The sequence below is a fragment of the Macrobrachium rosenbergii genome, chromosome 48 (assembly GCF_040412425.1).
Source record: "Macrobrachium rosenbergii isolate ZJJX-2024 chromosome 48, ASM4041242v1, whole genome shotgun sequence".
Taxonomy (NCBI): domain Eukaryota; kingdom Metazoa; phylum Arthropoda; class Malacostraca; order Decapoda; family Palaemonidae; genus Macrobrachium; species Macrobrachium rosenbergii.
This window is the reverse complement of record NC_089788.1, coordinates 40,428,705-40,453,704: the sequence shown is the minus strand read 5'-3', so window position 1 is coordinate 40,453,704 and position 25,000 is coordinate 40,428,705. Positions and strand designations below refer to the sequence as shown.

Below are 25,000 nucleotides of genomic sequence, written 5' to 3'. Positions count from 1 at the left end.
TATATTTTTTATATATATATATATATATATATATATATATATATATATATATATATATATATATATATATATATATATCCATTCCCACAGTGCCATCTTTTTCCTATTTAGCAGGTGATCTTGCTGGGTAGGATGGAGAGGTCATATCGAGTGGTGTCTTATTTTATGGTTCCTTCAAACTATTTTCATATCACTGCCCATGAAGAAGCGTTGAGTAATGCCACCCCACAATATCTGCCTACAGGTTGACTCTGGAAGGAAGGAAGGACGGAAGATAGGAAGGAAGGGAATAAGGAATGAATTTATGAGAGGAAGGAAGAAAGGAATTGAATAAGGACGGAAGATAGGAATAAGGAAGGAAATTAAGAGAGGAAGGAAGGAAGGAACGAACGAACGAAGTAAGGACAGAAGATAGGAAGGAAGGGAATAAGTAAGGAATTAGGAGAGGAAGGAAGGAAGGAAAGAAGGCAGGGCAGAAGATAGGAGGGAAAGGAATAAGGAAGGAATTAGGAGAGGAAGGAAGGAAGGAACGAAGGAAGGACTGAAGGTAGGAAGCAAGGAAATAAGGAAGGAATTAAGAGAGGAAGGAAGTAAGGAACGAAGGAAGGACGGAAGATAGGAAGGATGGGATAAGGAAGGAATTAAGAGAATAAGGATGAAGGAATAAAAGGAGGATGGAAGATATGAAGGAAGGAAATAAGGATGGAGTTAAGAGAGGAAGGAAGGAAAGAATGAAGGAGGGACGGAAGATAGGAGGGAAGGGAATAAGGAATTAATTAAGAGACGAAGGAAGATGGACTGAAGGAAGGACGGAAGATAGGAAGGAAGGGAACAATGAAGGAATTAAGAGATGGAGGAAGGAAGGACAGAAGATAAGAAGGAAGGAAATAAGAGAGGAAGGAAGGAATGAACGAAGGAAGGACGAAGGATAGGAAGGAAGGGAATAAGAAAGTAATTAAGAGAATGTCAAAACGCACAAGTGAGGTAACCCCCTGCGCCCCCTCATCAGTCAGATTCCTGCCCCAACATACCTGTTGGCTAAGAGGCTCAATGCCATCCTAACCCTTTACATCCCAGGCAGCCACAGCCTGAAGTCGTCAGCAGTGTTCCTGGAAGCCCTAAGAGCGGTGCCCCCTGGAGGATGTATTGCTTCGATGGATGTGGAGTCCTTCTTCGCCAACGTCCCCATTGATGAGACCATCCAGATGATCTTGGACCATGTGTATAGGGACACCACCACCCCATCCCTGAACATCCCTGAGCATGCCCTCCGCACCCTCCTGGAAATATGAACCAAAATGTCCCTTTCTCCAACCATCGTGGCCATATGTACACCCAGATCGATGGGATGGCAATGAGTTCTCCCCTTGAAGTCCTCTTCACCAATTTCTATATGGGCACTGTGGAGCAAATGGTATTCGGCGGCATAGACCAGCCAAGGATGTACATGTGCTACATTGACAATACGTTCGTCAGCTCCAATTCACAAGAGGAGATTGAGAACCTGAGGCATGCTTTCCAAAACTGCTGTCTTCCCTTCCGTGATGTCCTTGTGGAGCAGAGAGAGGCCTCTTTCTCTACGAAGGTCTACACGAAGCAGATGAAACTGGGTATGTGTGTGAATGGGGCGAGCGAGTGCCGCGAGAGGTGTAAGTACTCCACCATCAGCACCTACATCAGGAGCACCCTCTCACATTGCTCCTCCTGGAATGACATACACGAAGATATGGAATGTGTAACCCAAACCCTCACCGACAATGAACACCCAAACCAAAATATAGAAGAGTCTATCAAGGCAAACATCAATAAATGGTAGGCCTACTGGCAGGAACCTTGCCCCGATGCCCCTGAATGCACAAAGCTCTTCTATAAAAGACAATTTCATCATAAATATAAGGAAGATGAGCGTTCCCTCAAGAACTTCATTGCCCCGTTGACCCCAATAAGAATATTCATCTGGTCATTTACTACAAGAGCAAAAAGACGAGCAGCCTGGTGATGTATAACAATCCAGCACCCAGCCCCCCTCAGCTGGACCCCTTGAAGAAAGCCAACGTGGTATACCGGTACTCATGCCCATCCAAGGATGCCTTGGTTCTTACATCAGTATGGCCACCACATGTTTCTCCAAGAGGATTTCCTGCCATGCCCAAGAGAAAGCCATCTTTAACCATGCTAGGACTGCCCATAACCAGAAAATTGCAAGAAAAGATATAATCATGAATATGGAAATAATTGACCGAACTACGGACCACCTCAGCCTGCACCTCCTGGAAGTATTGCACATTGGGAAGGAGAAACCAACCCTAAACATTATACAGGAAACCTTTCTTCTCCCTGCGGCCGCCAGGAGACCTGCACCGAGTGACCCTCATAGCGAATGAGCGAATCAAAATTCCACATCTGAGGATCGAAATTCTCCCATTCATCCCCAGCACTACAATGCCACTCGCACGCAAGATGAGCCCCAAACATCAACATGGGAGAGAAGGCTCCACCCGAGATGACCTGTCCCGGGCAACCAATCATTATTCAGCACCGATCTAGAACCCCGCTATAAATACCGTTCCAAGCACCTTATTTCTCCAGATCCTTCTCAACCACGTCCAGAAGATGACCAACGAGATGGATGAAATGTGTAGACGGTACCACAACCTGAAGTAGAAGAACCAGAATCCAGACCACGAAGGATTCCACGGATTTTTGATTGAATACTTTAGTAAAAGACTTCCCCCATTCCACACACTATCCTTTTTCCAATATTAATATTGGCCAGTTGCTGGCCAACATCGTTGAGCCTGAAAAGCAAATTATAAGGAAAATGGAAAAGACCCTGTATAGGATAAATTCACACAATACAGCCATCCTTTTCAATAATAATAATAATAATAATAATAATAATAATAATAATAATAATAATAATAATAATAATAATAATAATAATAATAATATTGAAAGAAACCGCTGCATCAGCTGCATTGATCTTGTAAAGAGTCTTCTCTGTTTTCCTTATAACAGTTTTCTCTCTGTTATTACAACTGGCTTGTAACGTGCTAATGTGATTCATCAGGAGGAGTTAAATTTCCGGGGATTTCTGCATATGTCTATTAAGAGTAAGTCAAATATGGTGAAAATCTGTAGATTTATATATACATAAAGATAAGTATATATCGATTTAGGTTACAAGTCAAAATCTTGAAATGGCCAATGTTTCTCTTGGATTCATCCGAGTAGGATCACGGCAGTGGGTCAGAGTAAACTGGTGATGCTGGAGGGATCTACTCTATAAATAGTAGTAGGTCAGCAGGGGGTTTTCTCATGCTGATTGTCATTGGTTGGTGGTGCATTGCAGCCTTCTATTGATGGAGAAAGTTTTTCTCAAGTTCTTTCTTGGAGCTGTTGCAGCCTAGCAGACTGTTGAGGCAGGGGCGTGATGTCACTGGGTGGAGCGTGATGTTGCGTGACGTCATGGCGGCTCAAATTTTCTTTGGCTGCTGGGTTGCTCGTCTCATTAGGTATTCGTTGCGCAACGTCACAGCAACTTGAATTTTCATTGACTGCTGGATTGCTCGTATCATCAGGTATTCTTGGGCCTGGGTGTTGTTCGGTCTGGTATTACTGAGATGTTCTGGTATATTTCTTCTTAAGTTGGTGGGGAGGAAAAGCACTTTCTGCGTTGTATTCAGTGAGGACTTCTCTTGTTGAATAAGGAGCGCCTCTAGCAGTCGTAGACACCACTGGTCAGGGACAACCCCCCCCCCTATTATCCTGACGTTTTTGATAATGCCGTCATGAGAGATGGCTTTCTGGTGGGCGATCCTGGTGTGGTTCCTATTAGCTCCTTCCTGCGCATGGCATGAAATTCTCTTGGACAGCTTCATGGTAGTCATTCCAATGTAAGAGCCTGGATGTCCACTGGAGGGGCATGAAAATTGGTAGACTACGTTCGTCTGCTTTAAGGGATCTCTTGCTGGTGGGGTTGGATTTTTTTTTTATGATTTAAGTCCCTGGTACATCAATTCTGGTAGTAGATGACAAGTTCAAGTTCTTTGTCGGGTCCAGTAGGGGTCACATTCTCCATTATAATTTTCTTCATTACAGCTTCGTCCTCACGGTATCGTGAGTGCATTTTTGCCTTGTAAAACAGATTGATTTTCCCCTGGGGTTTGGGGCTGTGATCTCTCATGTCGACGAGACCATTGATATCATCATGAACCATGTCTACAGGGACTTCTCTACACCCCAGTTAAACATCCCAGAGGTATCCCTATGGGCCCTCCTTGCGATATGTAGAAAGAAGGCCCCTTTCTCCATCCACGAAGGCCAGATGTTCCGACAGAAGGATGGTGTCACAATGGGCTCCCCCATTAGTGTCCTGTTCACGAGCTTCTACAGGGGCACGGTGGAGGAGAGAGTCTTCTCCCATATAAGAAGACCCATTAAATAAACAAGATACATCGATGACATTTTTCTGAAAGCAGACGACGAGGATGAGGTTGAAGCTGTTCGGTGCATGTTCCAGCAGTGCAGTTCGCTGAATTATACCATCGAATTTAGTAACAACAGCCAGCTCCCCTTCCTCGACGTCCTTGTCTTCAAGACTGACGATGGCCTAAGAACTTCAGTCTACATGAAGCAGATGAACTTTGGCTTGTGCCTGAATGGCGACAGTGAGTGCCCTGCGAGGTTCAAGAACACCATGGTCAGGGCCTACGTTAGGAGGGCCCTTACCCACTGTTCATCCTGGCATGACACTCACCAAGAGCTCGAACGTGTCACCCAGATGCTCATGAATAACGGGTACTTGAATCGACAAATCAATAAGGAAGTCCGTACAAACCTGGATCGGTGGTACAACGACAATGAGAGATTGCAGCCCCACCCCCAGGAGAAAATAAAGCTGTTTTACAACGCAAAAATCTAGCGGTTTTACAACGCAAAAATGCACTCACGGTATCGTGAGGACGAAGCTGTAATGAAGAAAATCATAATGGAGAATGTGACCCCTACTGGACCTGACAAAGAACTTGAAATTATCATCTACTACCAGAATCGACGTACCAGGGACCTAATCATGAAAAACAATCTGACCCCGCCAGCAAGAGATCCCTTAAAGCAGACGAATGTAGTCTACCAATTTTCATACCCACCAGTGGATGTCCCAGCTCTTACATTGGAATGACTACCATGAAGCTGTCCAAGAGAATTTCATGCCATGCGCAGGAAGGAGCTATTAGGACCACACCAGGATCGCCCATCAGGAAGCCATCTCCCGTGATGATATTATCAAAAATGTCAGGATAATAGGGGGGCGCCCTGACCAGTGGCGTCTTCAACCGCTAGAGGCGCTCCTTATTCAACAAGAGAAGTCCTCACTGAATACAACGCAGGAAGTGCTTTTCCTCCCCACCAACTTGAGAAGAAATATATCAGGACATCTCAATAATAGCAGACCGAACAACACCCAGGCCCAAGAATACCTGATGATACGAGCAATCCAGCAGTCAATGAAAATTCAAGTTGCTGTGACGTTGCGCAACAAATACCTAATGAGACGAGCAACCCAGCAGCCAAAGAAAATTTGAGCCGCCATGATGTCACGCAACATCACGCTTCACCCAGTGACGTCACGCCCCTGCCTCAACAGTCTGCTAGGCTGCAACAGCTCCAAGAAAGAACTTGAGAAAAACTTTCTCCATCAATAGAAGGCTGCAATGCACCACCAACCAATGACAGTCAGCATGAGAAAACCCCCTGCTGACCTATTACTATTTATAGAGTAGATCCCTCCAGCATCACCAGTTTACTCTGACCCACTGCCGTGATCCTACTCGGATAAATCCGGGAGAAACGTTGGCCACTTCAAGAGTTTGACTTGCAACCTAAATCAACATATACTTATCTTTATGTGTATATAAATCTACAGATTTTCACCATATTTGACTTGCTCTTAATAGACGTATGCAGAAATCCCTGGAAATTTAACTCCTCCTGATGAATCACATTGGCGTGTTACTCGCCAGCTGTAGTAACAGAGAGAAAACTGTTATAAGGAAAGTAGAAAAGACTCTATACAAGGTCAATGCAGCTGATGCCGTGATTTCTTTCAGTAGTACTTGCTTGAAAGAGAGTCTCCTACCAATAATAATAATAATAATAATAATAATAATAATAATAATAATAATAATAATAATAATAATAATAATAATAATAATAATAATAATAATAATTCCTTTATTCCACATTTTAGTTTACAGTGGGTATTAAGTTTCTTACATGAAATACACGCGAAAACAAAACTTCTTCAAATGATACCATAGAAATGATTATTTTAAACCGCTGTTCTCTGGGGAGAGAGTTATTGGACAATAAGACCATTTGGTGCCTTTTATAGAAACCTATTCTACAACTATGCACAAATATACTCTGGACAAATTATCTACAGTTTGAAGTAGTAAATTTACATACTGAATATACATGCATAATAACGTGCACATGGTATATTAAAATCACATCTCCTTCACTAAAATAAAAAGCTAGAGTCTTAACCTATAATTGTTTAAAAGACTTTGAAATGTCTCAAGATTAGGTCAAAATCATTTTACATACGTTAAAAATGCTCTTCAGCGAAATTTTTTATATCCCGTTTGAAAACTGAAATCTGATTCAGTTGCCTGATATTTACAGGCACACTGTTCCAAAGTGCTGGTCCCCTAACTGCCAAAGCCTGAGCTGCTATTTTTGTCCTAGTTCTGGGGAATAAAAGTTATTTGATTGTCTTATTTGATGCAGAGAGTTCACGTATGAAAATATGCTCATACAGGTATTTCTGCATTCACGATCTTGAAGATAAATAATAGATCATTATATTGTAACAACTGATGAATTAACCAATTTAGTTTCTTTATCAGTGGTGCGGCGTGGTCATATTTCTTTCCTGTTCTCACTACTATCTCTGCAACAAAGGTTTTGCACTTTTTGTAAATCAGCTACACAAGTTATATTGCACCCCCCATATTGTTGAACGGTACGAAAATGACTGTTTGCCCAGGCATTTAGAACAAGCTTTCTACTTGGCTCGTTGAGGCATTCTTTGTTTCTCCAGACAAAATGCAAAATTCCCATTCCTTTTTTGCATATTTATTCCATATGCAATTTGAAGTTTCAATGGCTGTCAGTAATGATTCCCGAGCTTTTTACGCTGCCGCTAGGCTTAACTTCTGTTGCTTCTTCAACCTTAATATTGATATCTGCTGCAATTCGCCGAATAAATGAGTGAGAACCAATAGAAATAAATTTCGTTTTGTTGCATTTATTTGAAGGCCATTTGACATGGAATATTCCATTACTCTGTCCATGTTTATTTCGGCCTTGTGTGTTAAGGCTTCAATACCGTTTATACCACCAAAGTGAATATACTGAGCATCATCGGCAAACTGAATTAAAGTGCCCTCATACGTAGCCAGATATAAGTCATTTACGAAAATATTGAATAATATTGGACCCAACACTGAGCCTTGTGGCACACACCAAAGTTCACGTTCTGTTTAGATGAAGTATGCCCATTTACTTTGACAGACTGTGTTCTGTCTTTAAGATAATCATCAAACCAAAATGATCGATTTTCAAGTTTCCCATTTTATCCAACAATATAGAGTGAGAGGCGCCATCGAAAACTTTTGATAAGTCACGCAGTGTTATTAGGGAGACTATATTTATGTCAGTATTATTACAGAGTAGTATGTCCATGACTTAGTGCAAAGCTGTTTCAGTAGATAAAAGTGTTCTGAATCCACGCTGCGTATCTGAAAGAAGATTGTTTTCATGAAGATATTCACACAGTTGGTTTGCAACGATTTTTTCTAATACCTTTGACAAAACAGGCAATAACGAGATCGGGCGGTAGTTACTTGGGTCCTCCTCAGGGTCACCTTGTTTGAAAGAGGGGATAATTATACCGTGTTTCCATTCATTTGGGAATGCCCCTGTAAAAATGGACGTATTTATAACAGGCTGGTAGTGAGTCTTTTGAGAATCTAACAGACATGCCATTGTGGCCGTATGAATTCTTTGTTTTTAGCTCCACATAACTGTATTAATCGCAGTTTCAACACTTACTAGCTGAGGTCTAAAACGAGGAATAGGCTACTTGTCAATGTCCCAGCTGTTTGGGTGTAATTATTTTGCCTAGGCTCTTGTTTTCCCCATTTATCTCATTTTGCATCCCGTCAAACACTTTCTGGCCAACTGTAGCGAAAAACTTATTTAATTTTTCAGCCGTTTCTAGTGGATGATTATAATTTATGTTATCACTTTTAGACTTTTTGTTTGGTATGATATCATTAACAACACTCCAAATTTTAGCCTTTTTGAAGTTACTATTTTCAAATCTGCTTTTATAATGAGATATTTTGCTTTTTTCTAAAAGTATTTTCACTTTCTTTTTAGCCGCTTTATCGCATTCCTCGGTATAGTTGTTAAAATCTGAATCTAGTATTTTCCCTCGAAGATCAAGGACAGCCATTTCATACTTTATTTCACCGTTTATCCATGGGGCGGGGAAGGGGTGTTTGGAAGGCAGGTCATAACAGTGGCAAGTGAATTTAAGTGTTTATTGAACACCTTCGTTAGAATTTTTACCTGTTTATTTACGTCATCTGTAGCTGGTATTTGATTGAGCTCAACCACCGAATCCAGTAGTCTTGAACAAAATAGATCAGGGGTATAATGTTTTAAGGTTCTAAACGCATATTCTTCTAACCTTCGTTTTGGCTTTGCTCTGTTGATTTTGGCTAACAAGGACTCATGGTCAGAAAAATGGCACAGAAGCGCTTCTGAGAAGAAAATCTTTTCTGGGTCATTCGTGACCATCAAATCTCAGTCTTATAGTAGGGGTAATGCGGCTGGCTTGGTTATGATTTGTTGTGGATTCTGTATTGTTTGTTCAGAAATTCGTCGTTAATATCACCTAAAAGAAAAAATTTCCATTTCGAAGGGCCACCAATTGCAATTTATCTGTAAAATAATCAAAGCTGTTTGCTAATGCACAGCGATGTCTATAGAAAACATCATGAAACAAATGAAGGTCATTTCCTCCCTTGTGTATGTATCCAGATGTCCTCAACTCCTGCACAAGTATCTATATCAAACTTCAGTTTAACAGTTTTCAAGCTTATCCTTTGTGAGACAGCGGCAGTACCTTCCTTGCCTGTAACCTAACATACAGTGCGACAGAAGAACAGAATTTACTTTTATGTCCAGTACTTGGACAGTTATATATAACACCTCTCCCCACAACTGTAGCAACCTCTCTTAGTCCCAGAAAAGCTTTGACGAGATGCACCATTTGCTTGGTAACTCCTATAGTTATCGCTTCGTGATCTGTCTTCAGAGTTTACACAGGGTCTTTGATTGCCGTAGTTTGGTCTGTTTGCTTTCTGTTTGAGGAACGCGGGCTGACTTGTCGATGGTTTGCGAAAATGAGGTCTATTATCGTCCCTTCCTGCCGTACCTTCGTCAGTCTTCGTAGCTTTTTTAACAGGGTGTATCTGTTTAAAACTTTTAAACCAATAATATTGGAAGGGAGGAAGGAAGGAAAGATGGCAGGAAGGAAGGAAGGGAGGACGGACAGACGGTAGAGCAGGGGAGAAGAGAGGAAGGACAGAAGGAAGAACAGGACAGAAGGGAGGAAGTACAGGAGGAAGGAAGGAAGGAAGGGAGGGAGGGAGGGAGGGAAGAAGGATGGAAAGAAGAGAAGAAGTAAGGAAGGGAGAACAGGCCAGAAGGAAGGAAGGGAAGAAGGTTGGAAGGAAGAGAAGAAGGAAGGAAGGGAGAGAGAGAGGGAGAGAAGAGGGAAGGAAGGAAGGAAGGAACAGAGGAAAGGAGGGAGGGAAGAAGGATGGAAGGAAGAGAAGAAAGAAGGAAGGAAGGGAGGGAGGGAAGAAGGATGGAAGGAAGAGAAGAAGGAAGGAAGGGAGGGAGGGAAGAAGGATGGAAGGAAGAGAAGAAGAGAGGAAGGAAGGAAGGAAGGGAGGGAGGGAGGGGAGGGGGAGGGAGGAGGGAGGGAGGGAGGGAGGAGGAGGGAAGAAGGATGGAAGGAAGAGAAGAAGGGAGGAAGGAAGGGAGGGAGGGAAGAAGGATGGAAGGAAGAGAAGAAGGAAGAAAGGAATGGAGGGAAGAAGGATGGAAGGAAGAGAAGAAGGAAGGAAGGAAGGAAGGAAGGAAGGAAGGGAGGGAGGGAAGAAGGATGGAAGGAAGAGAAGAAGGAAGGGATGGAGGGAAGAAAGATGGAAGGAAGAGAAGAAAGAAGGAAGGAAGGGAGGGAAGAAGGATGGAAGGAAGAGAAGAAGGAAGGAATGGAGGGAAGAAGGATGGAAGGAAGAGAAGAAGGAAGGAATGGAGGGAAGAAGGATGGAAGGAAGAGAAGAAGGAAGGATGGAAGGGAGGGAGGGAAGAAGGAAGGAAGGAAAGGAGGGAGGGAAGAAGGATGGATGGAAGAGAAGAAAGAAGGAAGGAAGGGAGGGAGGGAAGAAGGATGGAAGGAAGAGAAGAAAGAAGGAAGGAAGGGAGGGAGGGAAGAAGGATGGAAGGAAGAGAAGAAGGAAGGAAGGAAAGAAGGAAGGGAGGGAGGGAAGAAGGATGGAAGGAAGAGAAGAAGGAAGGAAGGAAGGAAGGAAGGAAGGAAGGAAGGAAGGAAGGAAGGAAGGAAGGAAGGGAGGGGAGGAGGAAAGAATGAATCAAGGGAGGAGGGAGGAGGAAAGAAGGATGGAAGGAAGAGAAGAAGGAAGGAAGGAAGGAAGGAAGGAAGGGAGGGAGGGAAGAAGGATGGAAGGAAGAGAAGAAGGAAGGAAGGAAGGAAGGAAAGAAGGAAGGAAGGGAGGGAGGAAGGAAGGAAGGAAGGAAGGAAGGAAGGGAGGGAGGGAGGAAAGAAGGATGGAAGGAAGAGAAGAAGGATGGAAGGAAGAGAAGAAGGAAGGAGGGAGGGAGGGGGAGGGAAGAAGGATGGAAGGAAGAGAAGGATGGAAGGAAGAGAAGAAGGAAAGAAGGAAGGAAGGGAGGGAGGGAAGAAGGATGGAAGGAAGAGAAGAAGGAAGGAAGGAAAGAAGGAAGGGAGGGAGGGAAGAAGGATGGAAGGAAGAGAAGAAGGAAGGAAGGAAAGAAGGAAGGGAGGGAGGGAAGAAGGATGGAAGGAAGAAGGATGGAAGGAAGGAAGGAAGGAAGGAAGGAAGGAAGGAAGGAAGGAAGGAAGGAAGGAAGGAAGGAAGGGAGGGAGGGAGGAAAGAATGAATCAAGGGAGGGAGGGAGGGAGGAAAGAAGGATGGAAGGAAGAGAAGAAGGAAGGAAGGAAGGAAGGAAGGAGAGAGGGAAGAAGGATGGAAGGAAGAGAAGAAAGAAGGAAGGAAGGGAGGGAGTGAAGAAGGATGGAAGGAAGAGAAGAGGGAAGAGAGAGAGGGAAGAAGGATGGAAGGAAGAGAAGCAGGAAGGAAGAAAGTAAGGGAGAGAGGGAGGGAAGAAGGATGGAAGGAAGAGAAGAAAGAAGGAAGGAAGGGAGGGAGGGAAGAAGGATGGAAGGAAGAGAAGATGGACGGAAGGAAAGGAAGGAGGAAGGGAAGAGGGATGGAAGGAAGAGAAGAAGGAAGGAAGAGAAGAAGGAAGGAAGGAAGGAGGGAGGGAGGAGAGGAGGGAGGGAGGAGGGGGAGGGGAGGGAGGGAAGAAGGATGGAAGGAAGAGAAGAAGGAAGGAAGGGAGGGAGGGAAGAAGGAAAGAAGGAAGGAAGGAAGGGAGGGAGGGAGGGAGGGAGGGAAGAAGGATGGAAGGAAGAGAAGAAGGATTGAGGGACGTTGCATTACTTTCCTCTTTCCAAGACTCAAAGACAGAACTGGATATGTCTCACCCGTAACTGACTGAAGGTTATCGCAATTCCGTTCAAAAAAAAAAATAAAGACTGGTTACGCATACCAAGATACAGTTCTGAGGAAAGGTTCGTATCAATACGAAGCTCCCGGGTCCATTCGTTGTTTTTTTATTCCTTAATCTCAAGAGGTGAATATCTTTATCATATACTGAAAATCATAGGCGTCGCGGTCAAATATATCAAGATGTTCAGCAGAGCAAATTGACACTGCTACATTTGGTGAAGGCTGCCAATGAAACGGATCAGTGATTCAGTGAGCGCTTAGTTGTCCTAACCCGACTGATACTTGCAAACATGAGCTCATTTTCTGCCAGCCATATGAATATACTACGATCATGTTATCTGCCTGGATACTGGGAACTATTGAATCAGGTTTTACCATAGTTTTATTTTTTTCGACGTCATAAAAGTGACGTTAAACATAGCCCTCATGAACAGGCATTACCTGTTCCGTGACTCACAAGTACTGAAAGGACTTATAGATCTTAATATTTTTCAATGTAGATTTGGTACCATACTTGATATATAGTTAGAGAGATTAAAATGTGTATTTTATGCTGGAATATCGCCTTACACCATTTCCCTGTACAATCAAATCAAAGTTTTCACTTTCCGTGGCCAAGGTGCAATACACCTGATACCCCATGCCACGACCCTTAAGCATGCGTGGCATCTACTTCTAGAATAGTTGCAATACAGATTAAGTGGAGACTTGTTGTGGTTCATGTGAAGTGTGAATGTGTGTGGAAGCCTTCGTCGCTGTCCGAGATGCTGACAAGCACAGGCGGCAGAAGCGTGCGCGCTTGCGAAGACTTTCCAGCGCCTCGTCTAACAGTGCGTTTTCTTTCCTTTTCAGAATGGCGATGATGTGGTCTTCTGTTGCCGTAGATGAGGCCCAAGTGGGATGGGTGTGAGAGTGTCATGGTGGGTGGTCGTGGTGGTGGTGGTGGAGGTGGTGGGTGCCTAGCGCCGCCCACCCCAAAGGCTGCTGCTGCCCTTCCCCACCCCCTGCCTGCCCGCCCCCCCACTTGCTGCCATGGTGCAGGCCAATGAGGAAGTGATGTCCCGCCCCTCGGAGTGTGACTCACGGCCCTCCACAAGTGGCTCTGGCCCGTATGTCCACAACAAAGTGGTGCTCAACAATAGGTGGCCAGGGGGGGCAAGGCCCAAGATCTTCAACCACAGATCGTTCAGCTCAGGCTCTCGGCCATCTGTGCTCTCGAGGGCGTCGGGCTCTTTGCGCTCCGTGTCCCGCCCTGGGTCTCGAGCCGGGTCGGGCTTGGGTTCCCGAGGGTCGTTACTCTCAGGTTCGGTGGGTACGGCTGAGGAGGTGGGCTCTGGGGTGTCGAGACTACGGCGGGAATTGCCTTCCATATCAGATATCTGCGGCTATGATGAGGTGCAGGAGCTGCTGCGCGACATTGAGCAGCTGGAGTGCCGCCGATGGACGTCCGACTGGGACTCTTTCACGATCCAGTCCTCCCACCCGGACCTGGATCTGCCGCATGACATCGAGCTTCTCTCGCACGACTTCGACTCCATTTCCCGCTCAGACTCCCGCCTCTCGTGGGACTCCCACGCGGGCCGCCAACCCGAGGACGACGAGGACGACCCGGACCCGAGCTCTGGCGAAAACTCGCCCGAACCTCAAAGAAACCGTCGTCCCACGCCCACCATTACTATAGCATGGGATGACTCTCACCTCAAAACCTCTGTTGGCATTTTTAGACTTTTATTAGTAGTAAGTATTTTCTCTCTCCAGTTTTAGACTTCCTAGCAGCATTTTTCTGTGGTTTTTTAGACTGTTTAGAGAAAGCAATTTTCTTTGGGGTTTCCAGAGGGTCGATAGTAGAAAGTCTCTGTAGGCCTTTTCAGACCATTATTATTGGCAACTGTTTCTCTGAAGGTATTTTTGTGCAATTAACAATTTCAATTCACTTGTTTTTGTCATTTTGATTTGCATGCACTGTAACTGTTTTTTTGTTTAAATGATGTTAGCAACTTGGAAAATAACAATATGAACTTTTCCAATGAATAACCGTTTTCACAGGACGTCAAAACTTGGAAGGTGTGTAATTTTCCTGTGTTTAAAAAAATAAATTTGGGAAACTGATAAACCCTTGGACGCCTCATGCTTCTTATTTCCAGGTTGACTGGCTTTTGATCCACAGACAGACAGACAGACAGACAGACAGACAGACAGACAGACAGACAGACAGACAGACAGACAGACAGACGCTTTCAAAAGTTTCATCCAGAGGAAAAAACGCAGGAAAACTTTCACTGGAGATTCCTGAGACATAATCGTTTGCTGTTCTTATTCGAAAACAGAAATTTCATGATAACAAAAATAATTTAGTCGTAGTTATACGTGATATTCAGGCAGTCGAACCTTTTGATTTCTTATCACTGATTGTGGTCATGCTGATGATTAAGACGTTTTCGTGCTTTTTTGCGTTTGGCTCCCTTTTCTCGATGCCAGCACAGGACTGTTGTTAGGCAACACATCAAGGATTGACAGTCATTTATCCAACACATTCTACACGAGATGCAATGTTCTTCACAAACAATTGGCTGCTTATCTGTAATATATATATGTATATACATACATATATATTACATTATTATATATATATATATATATATATATATATATATATATATATATATATATATATATATATATATATATATATATATATATATATACATACATACAACACGTGCGCTGATAGACAATTAAGAATTGCTCTTCTTGTACATATATCTTTCCCGACGTTTCGTAATTCTCATATACAACTACATCTTCAAGGGCTCTAAAATAGAAAAAAAAAAAAACATAATTAGCATAAAATTCAAACGGAAAATTTTTTACACTTAAAATTATACATTTAAAACACCAAGGTATATTAAAACTCACAAACTGTTGGACCAACCTTCCACCAGAGTAAAAGAAACTCAAGTGGAAGGAATTAAAAAATGAAAAAGAAGAAAAGACACCTTAAGACAAGAGAAGGGGAGTGGCTGTTGACTGCGTGTTTAATGGGGGAAGCAGTTGTTTGATCAATAAGGACTCTAAAATGGGTAATTCCTGAGTGTTGGGTGTTTGTCCGATGATTTTAAAATCTTTATTTTCAATGTATGCTTCACAGATTTTAACATGAGCTCTTATCTGGAATGTTCCGGGTTTGTGAGTCTGCTGCCTGCCCGGAAACTGACCCCACTATGACAGTCGATGCGCACCTTCAGGAGCCTCCGTGTGGATCCCACATAAATCCCCGAGTTACACCTGGGGCAAGTATATTTATATATCACACAAGAGGACATCTACTGTCAGCAGACTCACAAACCCGGAACATTCCAGATAAGAGCTCATGTTAAAATCTGTGAAGCATACATTGAAAATAAAGATTTTAAAAGCATCATGCTAAAATCTGGGAAGCATTCATTGAAAATAAAGATTTTAATTCCATCCACTTATGTCTCTTTTACTCTGGTGGAGTGTTCGTTCAATAGTTTGTGAATTTTAATATATCTTGTTTTTTTAAATGTATAATTTTAAGTGTAAAAAAATTTTCAGTTTGAGTTTTATGCTAATTATGTGTTGTTTTTATCCATTTTAGAGCCCTTGAAGATGTAGTTATACTCGTATATGAGAATTACGAAACGTCAGGAAATAAATATGTACAAGAAGAGCAATTCTTAATTGTCCATCAGCATACGTGTTGCATGTAATGTAACTGAATTATATATATATATATATATATATATATATATATATATATATATATATATATATATATATATATCCATATATATTATATATATATATATATATATATATATATATATATATATATATATATATATATATATATATATATATATATATATTATATATATATATATATATATATATATATATATATATATATATATATATATATATATATATATATATATATATATATATATATATATATATGTGTGTGTGTGTGTGTGTGTGTGTGTGTGTGTTTGTATTTAACATTTTCCCGTTGGTTGTTGTTAATCAGTTCATTTTGTTTGTGAAGGAAGAAAGAAAAGGAGTGAAATGCTTCTTCAGTTGTCCTCACTTCCGTGGACACGTCTTAATCTTGTAAAAAGAGCAGTTGGTCTCATGTGGTGGAATCTACCGGTGTTATTTCACGTGTTGTTCTTCATTGGTCTGTCTGTCCGTCTAACAATGTAAGGCCCCTAATATAAGTGGACAAATAGGACAAAGCTCGAATAATTTGCTTGAGAACGTCACAACAAATCAGTCAAAAAGGAAAAGAATCGCTGATGGGCCACATAGGGCCGGGTTTTTGGGAAAGTCATACTTTGATAACCAAATAGGGAACCAATTAACATGAATCTATCCTAACCTAACCGTTCCTAGGTCATACCGAACTCTTTCGAGGGTGATGGGACCTAAGTCAGGGGCTTCACCTATCTGCCCTACTTGAAAAGGCTGTAGTTCGAGTTCAGTTTTGCCCCAAAGTCATTTAGGCTAGGATGCAAATTCCTTACTATGAATCGGCGGCGAAATAAATTGTTCATAGGGTGGAAGAAGTACAGGCACAAGGTCATATGCAAACTCTTTCAGGCATTAGAAAGCTTCTTTAGCTTCATTACCACTCACAGATAAATTAAGAGAGTGAGCAGGAAGGAGGGCAGATTCTAAAGAGAGAGAGAGAGAGAGAGAGAGAGAGAGAGAGAGAGAGAGAGAGAGAGAGAGAGAGAGAGAGAGAGAATATGAGGAGCACGCAGGGCACCTTCAGCTTTCATGGCCAGAACAAAGCCAGTTTGCCAAGTAGGAGGGAACAGAATTTCTGTCTCGGAGTCGGTCAAAGAGGACTAGAGAGAAACTGCTTGTGAGACCGAAGGCCATCTTCCCTTCCCTTTACTGAATACAGCAAGCAGAAAGGAAAGTACGTTTCCAGGTATTGCTCATTCAGGTACCAAATGGCGTGGCTTCCCTTTCATTTCAAGGACAGTAATTATCTGAATCCATGCCAACAAAAGCCACTAGACAATAAATATGTACATATATGTGTGTGCATATATGCACATATATTATGAGGGTAGTAACACTGAAATTGTACGTTCCGAGTGCACTGCATTTAGCCTACATGAATAAATTTCCGACATCATGTCTAAATGTAACTTTCTTACTGTGCAATTTCATAAAAGATTAGGAAAATGTGTGACAATATGAAAGTTGTTGAGAATAAGATGGGGGGAGCGCGTATCAGTCGGTGTCAAACAAGATATGAAAGTAGAAATGAAAGTAAAGAAAGGATTGCAAATGATTAGGAATGTCGCGGGAGCCACGACGACGCTGGATCACTCGCTCCTCTGAGAGATGCAGCTTGCGAGGCCATCTGATGACTGACTCACTCTTAATGTGTGAATACTTGCAAGTGTGAGAAAGCCACGGAGGTTGTTATTGTGGTTTAGTTTTCTGTCAAAGACAACTATTGAGAGGCTTTGTCTGTCCGTCCGCACTTTTCTGTCCGCCCTTAGATCTTAAAAATTACTTAGGCTAGAGGGTTGCAAATTGGTATGTTGATCATCCACGCTCCAATCATCAAACAAACCAACCTGCAGCCCTCTAGTGTCAGCAGTTTTATTTTATTTAAGGTTAATATTAGCCATGGATCATGCGTCTGACACCACTAGAGGTGCAAGCCGCCGACGAATCTTCAATTGACCGCGTCTGGGGAGCAAATGAGCGCTGTCCGATCGTGGCTGAGAGTTTCAGACTGCAGCGCATAGGGAGTTTCATACTGTATTATAAGAAACTTCGGCGCATTTTGTACTTGTTTGTTATTGATCATGACAATAATTCGCTATTAAATTCATTCTGAGGTTGCTTAGGTAATTCGAGATTTGAAGCTTTCGTCGGATATTCCTTATCTCTCTCTCTTTTATTATTTTTAGTGAGTCCCTGTGGAATTCATCCTGAAAATTTTGCAAAACGTCCGAGTTCTGTGAACTGCCAACACTCACTGTGCTTTCATGATTGCATAAGTTGCTCACACTTAATGTTTATGTGTTTTACGTGTGAACTACACACACACACACACACACACACAAACAAATGTATGTATGTTTATGTACAGTATGTATTAGTATTTTATAATTTAGGCAGACATGCAGTACTACATGATATATGCAGTAAATGAAACGCATTAGGTAACTGAAAAAAGCGTCATTCGAGTTCCTATTAGCAAAAAAAGTCTGCATTTTGGAAGAGAGAGTTTTTCGCTGACTATAGGAACTGTTTCCTTACAGCCCCCAGCAACTGACAGATGCACCCACAAGGTCATCATGGGAGATGAATCGGTAATTAGTATATTATTTGCGTGTACATCATCATACATAAACAGGGAAGAATAACCATTTACTTGCATAACAAGCATCCACCGAGTAAGCCGGTTAAACGTTCATACTGAATGAACAAAATGATGGAAAGCTTGAGCGCACCGAAAGAGCTACTGGCGCTCACCAACACACAACACTCTTATCGAAGAAAGCGACAATATTTGAGAAGAAATGGAAACATCGGTGGTTTTCAGGTTCTGTTTCGCAGAGAATGGTTTTAAGAGAGCGACAGCATTTTCGCATATTGAAAGTGGGAAGAAAACGATCCATGGAGATAGTCTACATGCTAATTCTCAAATGCTATACAGAGTACTTATGCAGTCACTAGCATTAGAAATGGAAATACTTATACTGGAATATCGTTACGTTACTTTTGCTAGAACTCGCACTGAAATAAAAGAAGTGCATCATAAACAAATGCATCAGGTTCGGTCTTGATCAAGATTCAACGTTGTCTTTTCCCTTCGTTCTCTGTGTCGTCGTCGTCTTCCACACTTATACAAGAAACAGGAGAATAAAGAGTGTTAGAATTAGTATGACCAAGTTCCTTAAAAACGCCAAAATCCTTTAGACGAGAGCAACTGTACAGGATTTTATATTTAGAGCATGGCTATAAAATCACCTAGGCTGGTAAATGCAGCTCTTAAATTGTCACGTCATTTTGAAATGTCTCCTTAGGACTGGACTACTGTTGCACATTTAAATAGAACTGGAATAATCCTGACTCTGTTGCTAACCAGTCCGTGGGTAAGAAGGGGTACGCGCTATTAGAGATATGACAGAACATTCAACTTCAAAACGATCCTCGGTAAAACTTGGAAAGACACCACTGACTTTTTCATCGTTGTGTCTACGGCATTTCTGTCCTTTGGTTCTTGTGGGCCGCCATGCCAGGACTCTCACAATCATTAGACAGCATTACCTTACAATAGATTCTTCAGATTTTTACCCTCGATTTCACAAAATTACCTTAAAATTGATGGAACATTTCCTTAAAAATTATTACCTTAGTTTTTTTATTGAAAAATACACTATTTTATATGTAAATGCACTAGATTTTCATGCGTGGTACCTTTGATAACTATATTATGAATTGCACAACTGAACATATCAAATTTAGGTGGTAATAAACTGTTATTAATATCCAAGAACTTTTATTAATTATTACTCTTATACTTGATACATGCTCAACTTTAGCATAAACAAAATTTTTGTGAATTTAATACACTCCCTTACTTTGGTATAAAGAATAAAATACTTATTCGTAAAAAAATAAAAGAAGAAAAAGAAAAAGAAACAGTACACGAGGACTTTTATTACTGGCAGACCTCAAATCTGCACAAAAACAAAAATGAAACCCTTGTGATAATTAAGACACTTTCTTACAATGAGTATTCTTCAAATTTTCGACTGTAAATTTTAAGAAAAACTATTCTGGACTTTACCAAATTAAAGTTCTACTGTCAGTTAGACATCTGAGCTACTCAAATTGCTTTGATATAAGATTCTTTGCCTCCTCGTCAGTAGCATTACTTTTTACACGTTCTAAATCTAACTGGAGCTGTCTAGCTACAGTCAACTGATGACTGGAGATGCCTTTCCTTTCAAGTCCTTTTTTGGTGTGCAGTAAATTCACCAGACTTGTGCTTTTCAGACTACTCCTAATGTCAGTTTTAATTCTTCGCAAGTGGCTAAATGGCCTTTCAACAGATGCATTGGAGTGAGGAAGGGACATTGCACAACCAACTACTTTCATAAGATTAGGAAATTTAGGCTCTTCCTTGTCGCTTTTCAACAAGAGTAGTTTTTTCCAGAACTGAGTGGCATCACTCAATTCACTCTCCTCCTTTAACTGGCAGTCTAAGATTAACTTTCTCCATTCTACATCTGCCATACTTACTGTATATCACACATTTTGTCTAGATAAGGTAGAGCAGCAAATACTTCACCTAGACTGCTAGGATTTCTGCTCAATACATTTTCTGGATTCAAGAACTCTAGCATTTTAAAAGCATCGGTTTTAAACCTTGACTTAATTTGCTCTACTAATTCAATTAAGAATTCTTGACAATTATCTTTAAATCTCTTTATACCTACAATGTCATTGCTAATGGGTAACTGGGATAGCGTTTCAGTAGCATGAATGCCGACATACACTTGCTTAATAGGCACTCTTAGTCTAATGTTATGAATATCTATGGCAAAAGGGTTAGAATCTCTGAGGTGATCAAGCTTAATAAAATCACTCATTATCTCACGTAACAAATTCTTTACATTCCCATACAAATATTGAAGCGTTGGTTTCTCACTTTGAAAGATCCTATTGAACTCATTGGTTCTTTGCAACTGTACTGGCAGAAATTGCAACTGCGCTTTGATGAATTGATTGTTCAGGCAAGTGAGAATAGTTTCAGTCACGTATGATGGATCTCTTTTCTCAATTATTACTGAAGTGAAATACAACTTTAATGCATCCCATTGTTGTAAAAGCCTATTAACACACGCCTCCAGGGACAGCCAACGTGTTGGTCCAACACTTAGAAGTTTGTTTGAGATATATATATATATATATATATATATATATATATATATATATATATATATATATATATATATATATATATATATATGTATGTATGTATGTATGTATGTATGTATGTATGTATACTATATATATATATATATATATATATATATATATATATATATATATATATATATATATATATATATATATATATATATATATATATATATATATATATATATATATATCAAGAAAGTCTTGAAACTCCTGCAATTCATGCCTACGTAAACTTGATCTGCTGAAGTGGCCATATACTGTACATTTCTACATACTGTAGGTCCTCTAAAGTAGTGGAAAGTTTTAGGCACGCATGAGAGACACACAAGTGTATCATATGACAACTGCAGCGAACAAATACTACAGTATATATATGGGGCAGATCTGCTTTCATTAGAGAAGTCACACTTTGATGTTCTCCAAACATGACATTACACGTATCAGAGGCAAAGCCAATTATATTATCTAAAGGCATATTCTTTTCTTGAAAAGAGGATTTTATTGCACTATACGGAGATTGTGCATCACATTTGTTTAATGACACCATGTCGTAAAATGAGTATATCACTTCACACTGCTCAGAATCAAAATAGGCTACACAAATTGCCATTCGCTTTTCAGTAGTCACATCAGTTGTTTCGTCAGGGGTAATGCTGAATTTTGTTACTTTTAACTGACTGACGAGATCCCTTGAGAAATAGAGCCCCAGTCCTTGCCTCAAAATATTTGGACACTTACTGTAGTTGCAGACATTGTGTACAAATAATTTTTGAACTTCCATTGAATTTTGGGGAGTAGTAGCTTAATAATAAAATTACCTTGAAAAAAAATTGAATATCACCTTAAATTTTACACAGTTACCTTAGAATTACCTTAAAAATTTCATTACCTTAAACATTTCCTTAAAACAGCCCAAAATACCTTAAACTAAGGTAGCCTAATTACCTTAAAAGTGAGAGCCTGCTTGTGGCTGCAGTCTTATCATTCGTTATGTTCATGGAAGTTACCTAACGATAATTTTTATTCAGTTTTTTAAAAACTAATATAATGAATTACTCCAGTAAATGTACAACAATTGCCAAGGAATTTGTTAAGTGATTTTGATAATTTTAACATGTATTTTTTGCATTTTCTATGTTGCAGATGCAATAACTATACATCATCACAAAGCAAACACCTCATCTTTCAGATGCAGGCAGTTTCAGCCATGCAGTCACTGGTGGTTTGAGAACAGACTCAGACATTCATGAAACAGATTTTTGTCAGTGAGTAAAAATAGGACAGTTTCCTCTCTTATCCCATGAACCTCCAAAGCAGCACCTCTGCTTATGCACCTCTCCTCTTTTGTTTTATATTTTTCTCGCGTGTGTGTATACACGTGCGTGCGTCTTCGAGCCTATTGCACTGCTTACTTTTTATCAGGCACTGTTTCCTAAACATGTGCTTAGGAGCACAGTGGTTGAACTAATTGGTTAGAAAAGTTTTAAGATATATTTTCTGAAAGAACTGCCACTGTGATTGGTACGTTTTTTATGCGAACCAGTTCTGTGGTAAGCCTTTTAGTAAGCTGCTTGACTTGAATGTATAATGATCAGGAGTGAATCTTCGTAACGACTGATGAATTCACGTCATTCGTCAAAATATATCTTAATGGAAGTTTGCTTCAGTTATTTTCTAGATTTTAAGATGAAAAAGGGAAAAGTAACTTTGCCCAGTGGTAGAGTTGCTGTGGTCCCAGCTCAGTAGCACTTCTGTTGTGCAGGATTCATTTGCAGGTTGTTACACTAGATGCCCATTTTGGTGTCTTTGTCAGGAGTGATCCTGACAGATTTGTTTTAACTGACAATTCTTCTATTTCCTCGCACAGCCGTGAATTTCAGATGATGCTCTCTTTTGTGCTCATGAGCAATGACAGTTTACATAACTCGAATGTTTAGATGTAGTTTCTTCTTTGTGAGTTTCCGATTTCCCTAAGGTCAAGGTCATAACTGCTATTACGGATCAGAAGCACAGAAAACAGCGATCGCCACAAGCATTTATATATCTGGAATTATCTCGAGTATTTATAAATTCATTCAACCTAAAAGTCAGGTTTAGTCATGAAATGCTTCTTAGGTGTAGTCAAAGTGGCCGTGCCATGGTGAATACTAATCAAATAGAATCTAGGGAAAACACATATTTACACCCGGATGCTATTCGGCGTGTGGCCTACTTTGTCATTTCATTTCCAGTCCAAAGGTTGAAGGCACTTGTTTTGGTTCCAAAACGATTACTTAAGAGTACATATCCGACGCTTTTATTGTTTTCTCTAGTTATGGTCCATGGACATAAAATTATCTCAGTTTCCGACGAGAAAACCTGTACGTGCAGTTGTACAGTATGTAGGAAGGCTGTACTGTACAGCCGTAGTATACTACTGATGTTGTCGTCGTTATGGTTTCTGTTTCAACTATACTGACGGCTCTAGGACTTATTTACCCCATTACCGCTCGTGACAGGCCCCTAAGATATATTTCAAGTTGGGTTACAGACTGATTGGTAAATGTGCTTATGTTTGTTTTTCGTTGCTCGTCTGTGAGCCATTTCTTGGTTGCTTTTAGCACCAAACTTTTGACATCGTTCCTTTTGAGCAATGAAAACCTTTCGAAGATCATCGCTCCTCTAGTTTTCTCAGCAACAACCGGCACTTTCTGAGTGCGGTGCTGGGAGGGAGCAGGGAACTTTCATCCAAGGTCGGTCTTTGCTGATTAGAACGTCAACTTTACATTTCATCTTGAAATAGAAGTATGACTTTCAAGATACTGTAGGGAATATTAGTCAGTTGATTCTCCCGATGGACTATCATTAAGTGCTGTTGATTCAAGGAAGCGTTGAGTGTTTGTACATTCTTGCACATGTGGGTGTGCACGTGTTCTCCTGCGTTGCCGTTTAATGTAAAATCCTAGTGCCTTGAGATCAGATGTCATCCACAGCACCTTCCATCATCTCACTGGCAACTCAAAGATGAAACTTCCGAAAGTTTTTTATCGAATATTTTTTTTTTTTTTTACTTTTTGACTTCATGCACAAGTCTTCAGCAGCTCAGCTCTCACAGGATACACTGAGTAAGAACCTTTGCGTTAAGAGGACATGTAAAATCTTTTTAAGATATGTCATATTCAATCAATTTGTTTTACCGTTCCTCTGATATTAAATACTCCAGGATAAATATTGATTCCCTCTTCACAGCGCAGTGGATTACCGGCAAACCTCATTCTTTCTGGCGTGCGTGTGAATTCGCCTCCCACTGCGGAAGGGCGGCTTTCATTTATCTCCCATTTCTGATACGAGGCGCTGGAAAACTGATTCCAAAAGCCCAGGGAAATGGAAACGTTCCACTGCTGTCGCTGAAACGATCTATTGCTCAAGGAGGGAAAGGCGTAGCGGCTTCCATTAGTAGACTCTACTGTTTGCCAGACAATGTCTTGCAAATGTTAGGTAAAGGTCAGGAAAGTAGTCATGCCTGGGTAACCCTTCCATTAGAGAGACTTTATTGATGCCAGAATCAAGGAAATCATTTCCATGAGGAAGACTACTACGCCCGACGCCATGTTTAACCGGTACTCATTATTCTGACTGAAATGATGAGAGAAAAGAAGCGCTTGACACAGGCCGAACTCCGCCATGATCCATCAATACACGTTCACTCGAAACAAGAAGAGGCTGCGGCGCCAATGTCCCTTTTTGTCTCCCCTCCTCCCTCTTTCTCTTATCCCGCAGGGGGAAGTGCCGTCAGTGCACCTCATGCGGTGCACTCTAGGCGTTACTCAAGATTCTCTGCAGCGTCCGTTCGGCCCCTAGCTGCAACCCTAATATTCCTTTTACTGTACCTCCGCTCATATTCTCTTTCTTCCATCTTACTTCCACCCTCTCCTAACAATTGTTTTATATGGTAACTGCGAGGTTTTCTTCCTGTTACACCTTTCAAACCTTACTGACTGTCAATTTCCGTTTCATCAGCGCTTAATGACCTCATAGGTCCCAGAGCTTGGTCTTTGGCCTAAATTCTATATTCTATTCTGTTCTATTCTCCTTCTCTTATGACGCCAGCGTTT

The 25,000-nt window shown here is 41.0% G+C and overlaps 1 protein-coding gene across 2 annotated transcripts in view; it reads left to right on the top strand.

Moving 5' to 3' along the window:
* LOC136831359 (uncharacterized) overlaps positions 1 to 25,000 on the top strand; it is a 222,246-nt gene that overhangs the window by 174,189 nt on the left and 23,057 nt on the right. For both annotated transcript variants that reach the window (XM_067091680.1, XM_067091681.1), the window contains one exon: positions 12,771 to 13,655. In XM_067091680.1, coding sequence (XP_066947781.1) covers positions 12,951 to 13,655 — 705 coding nt within the window. In that variant the 5' untranslated portion in view covers positions 12,771 to 12,950. The remainder of the gene's footprint in view (positions 1 to 12,770; positions 13,656 to 25,000) is intronic.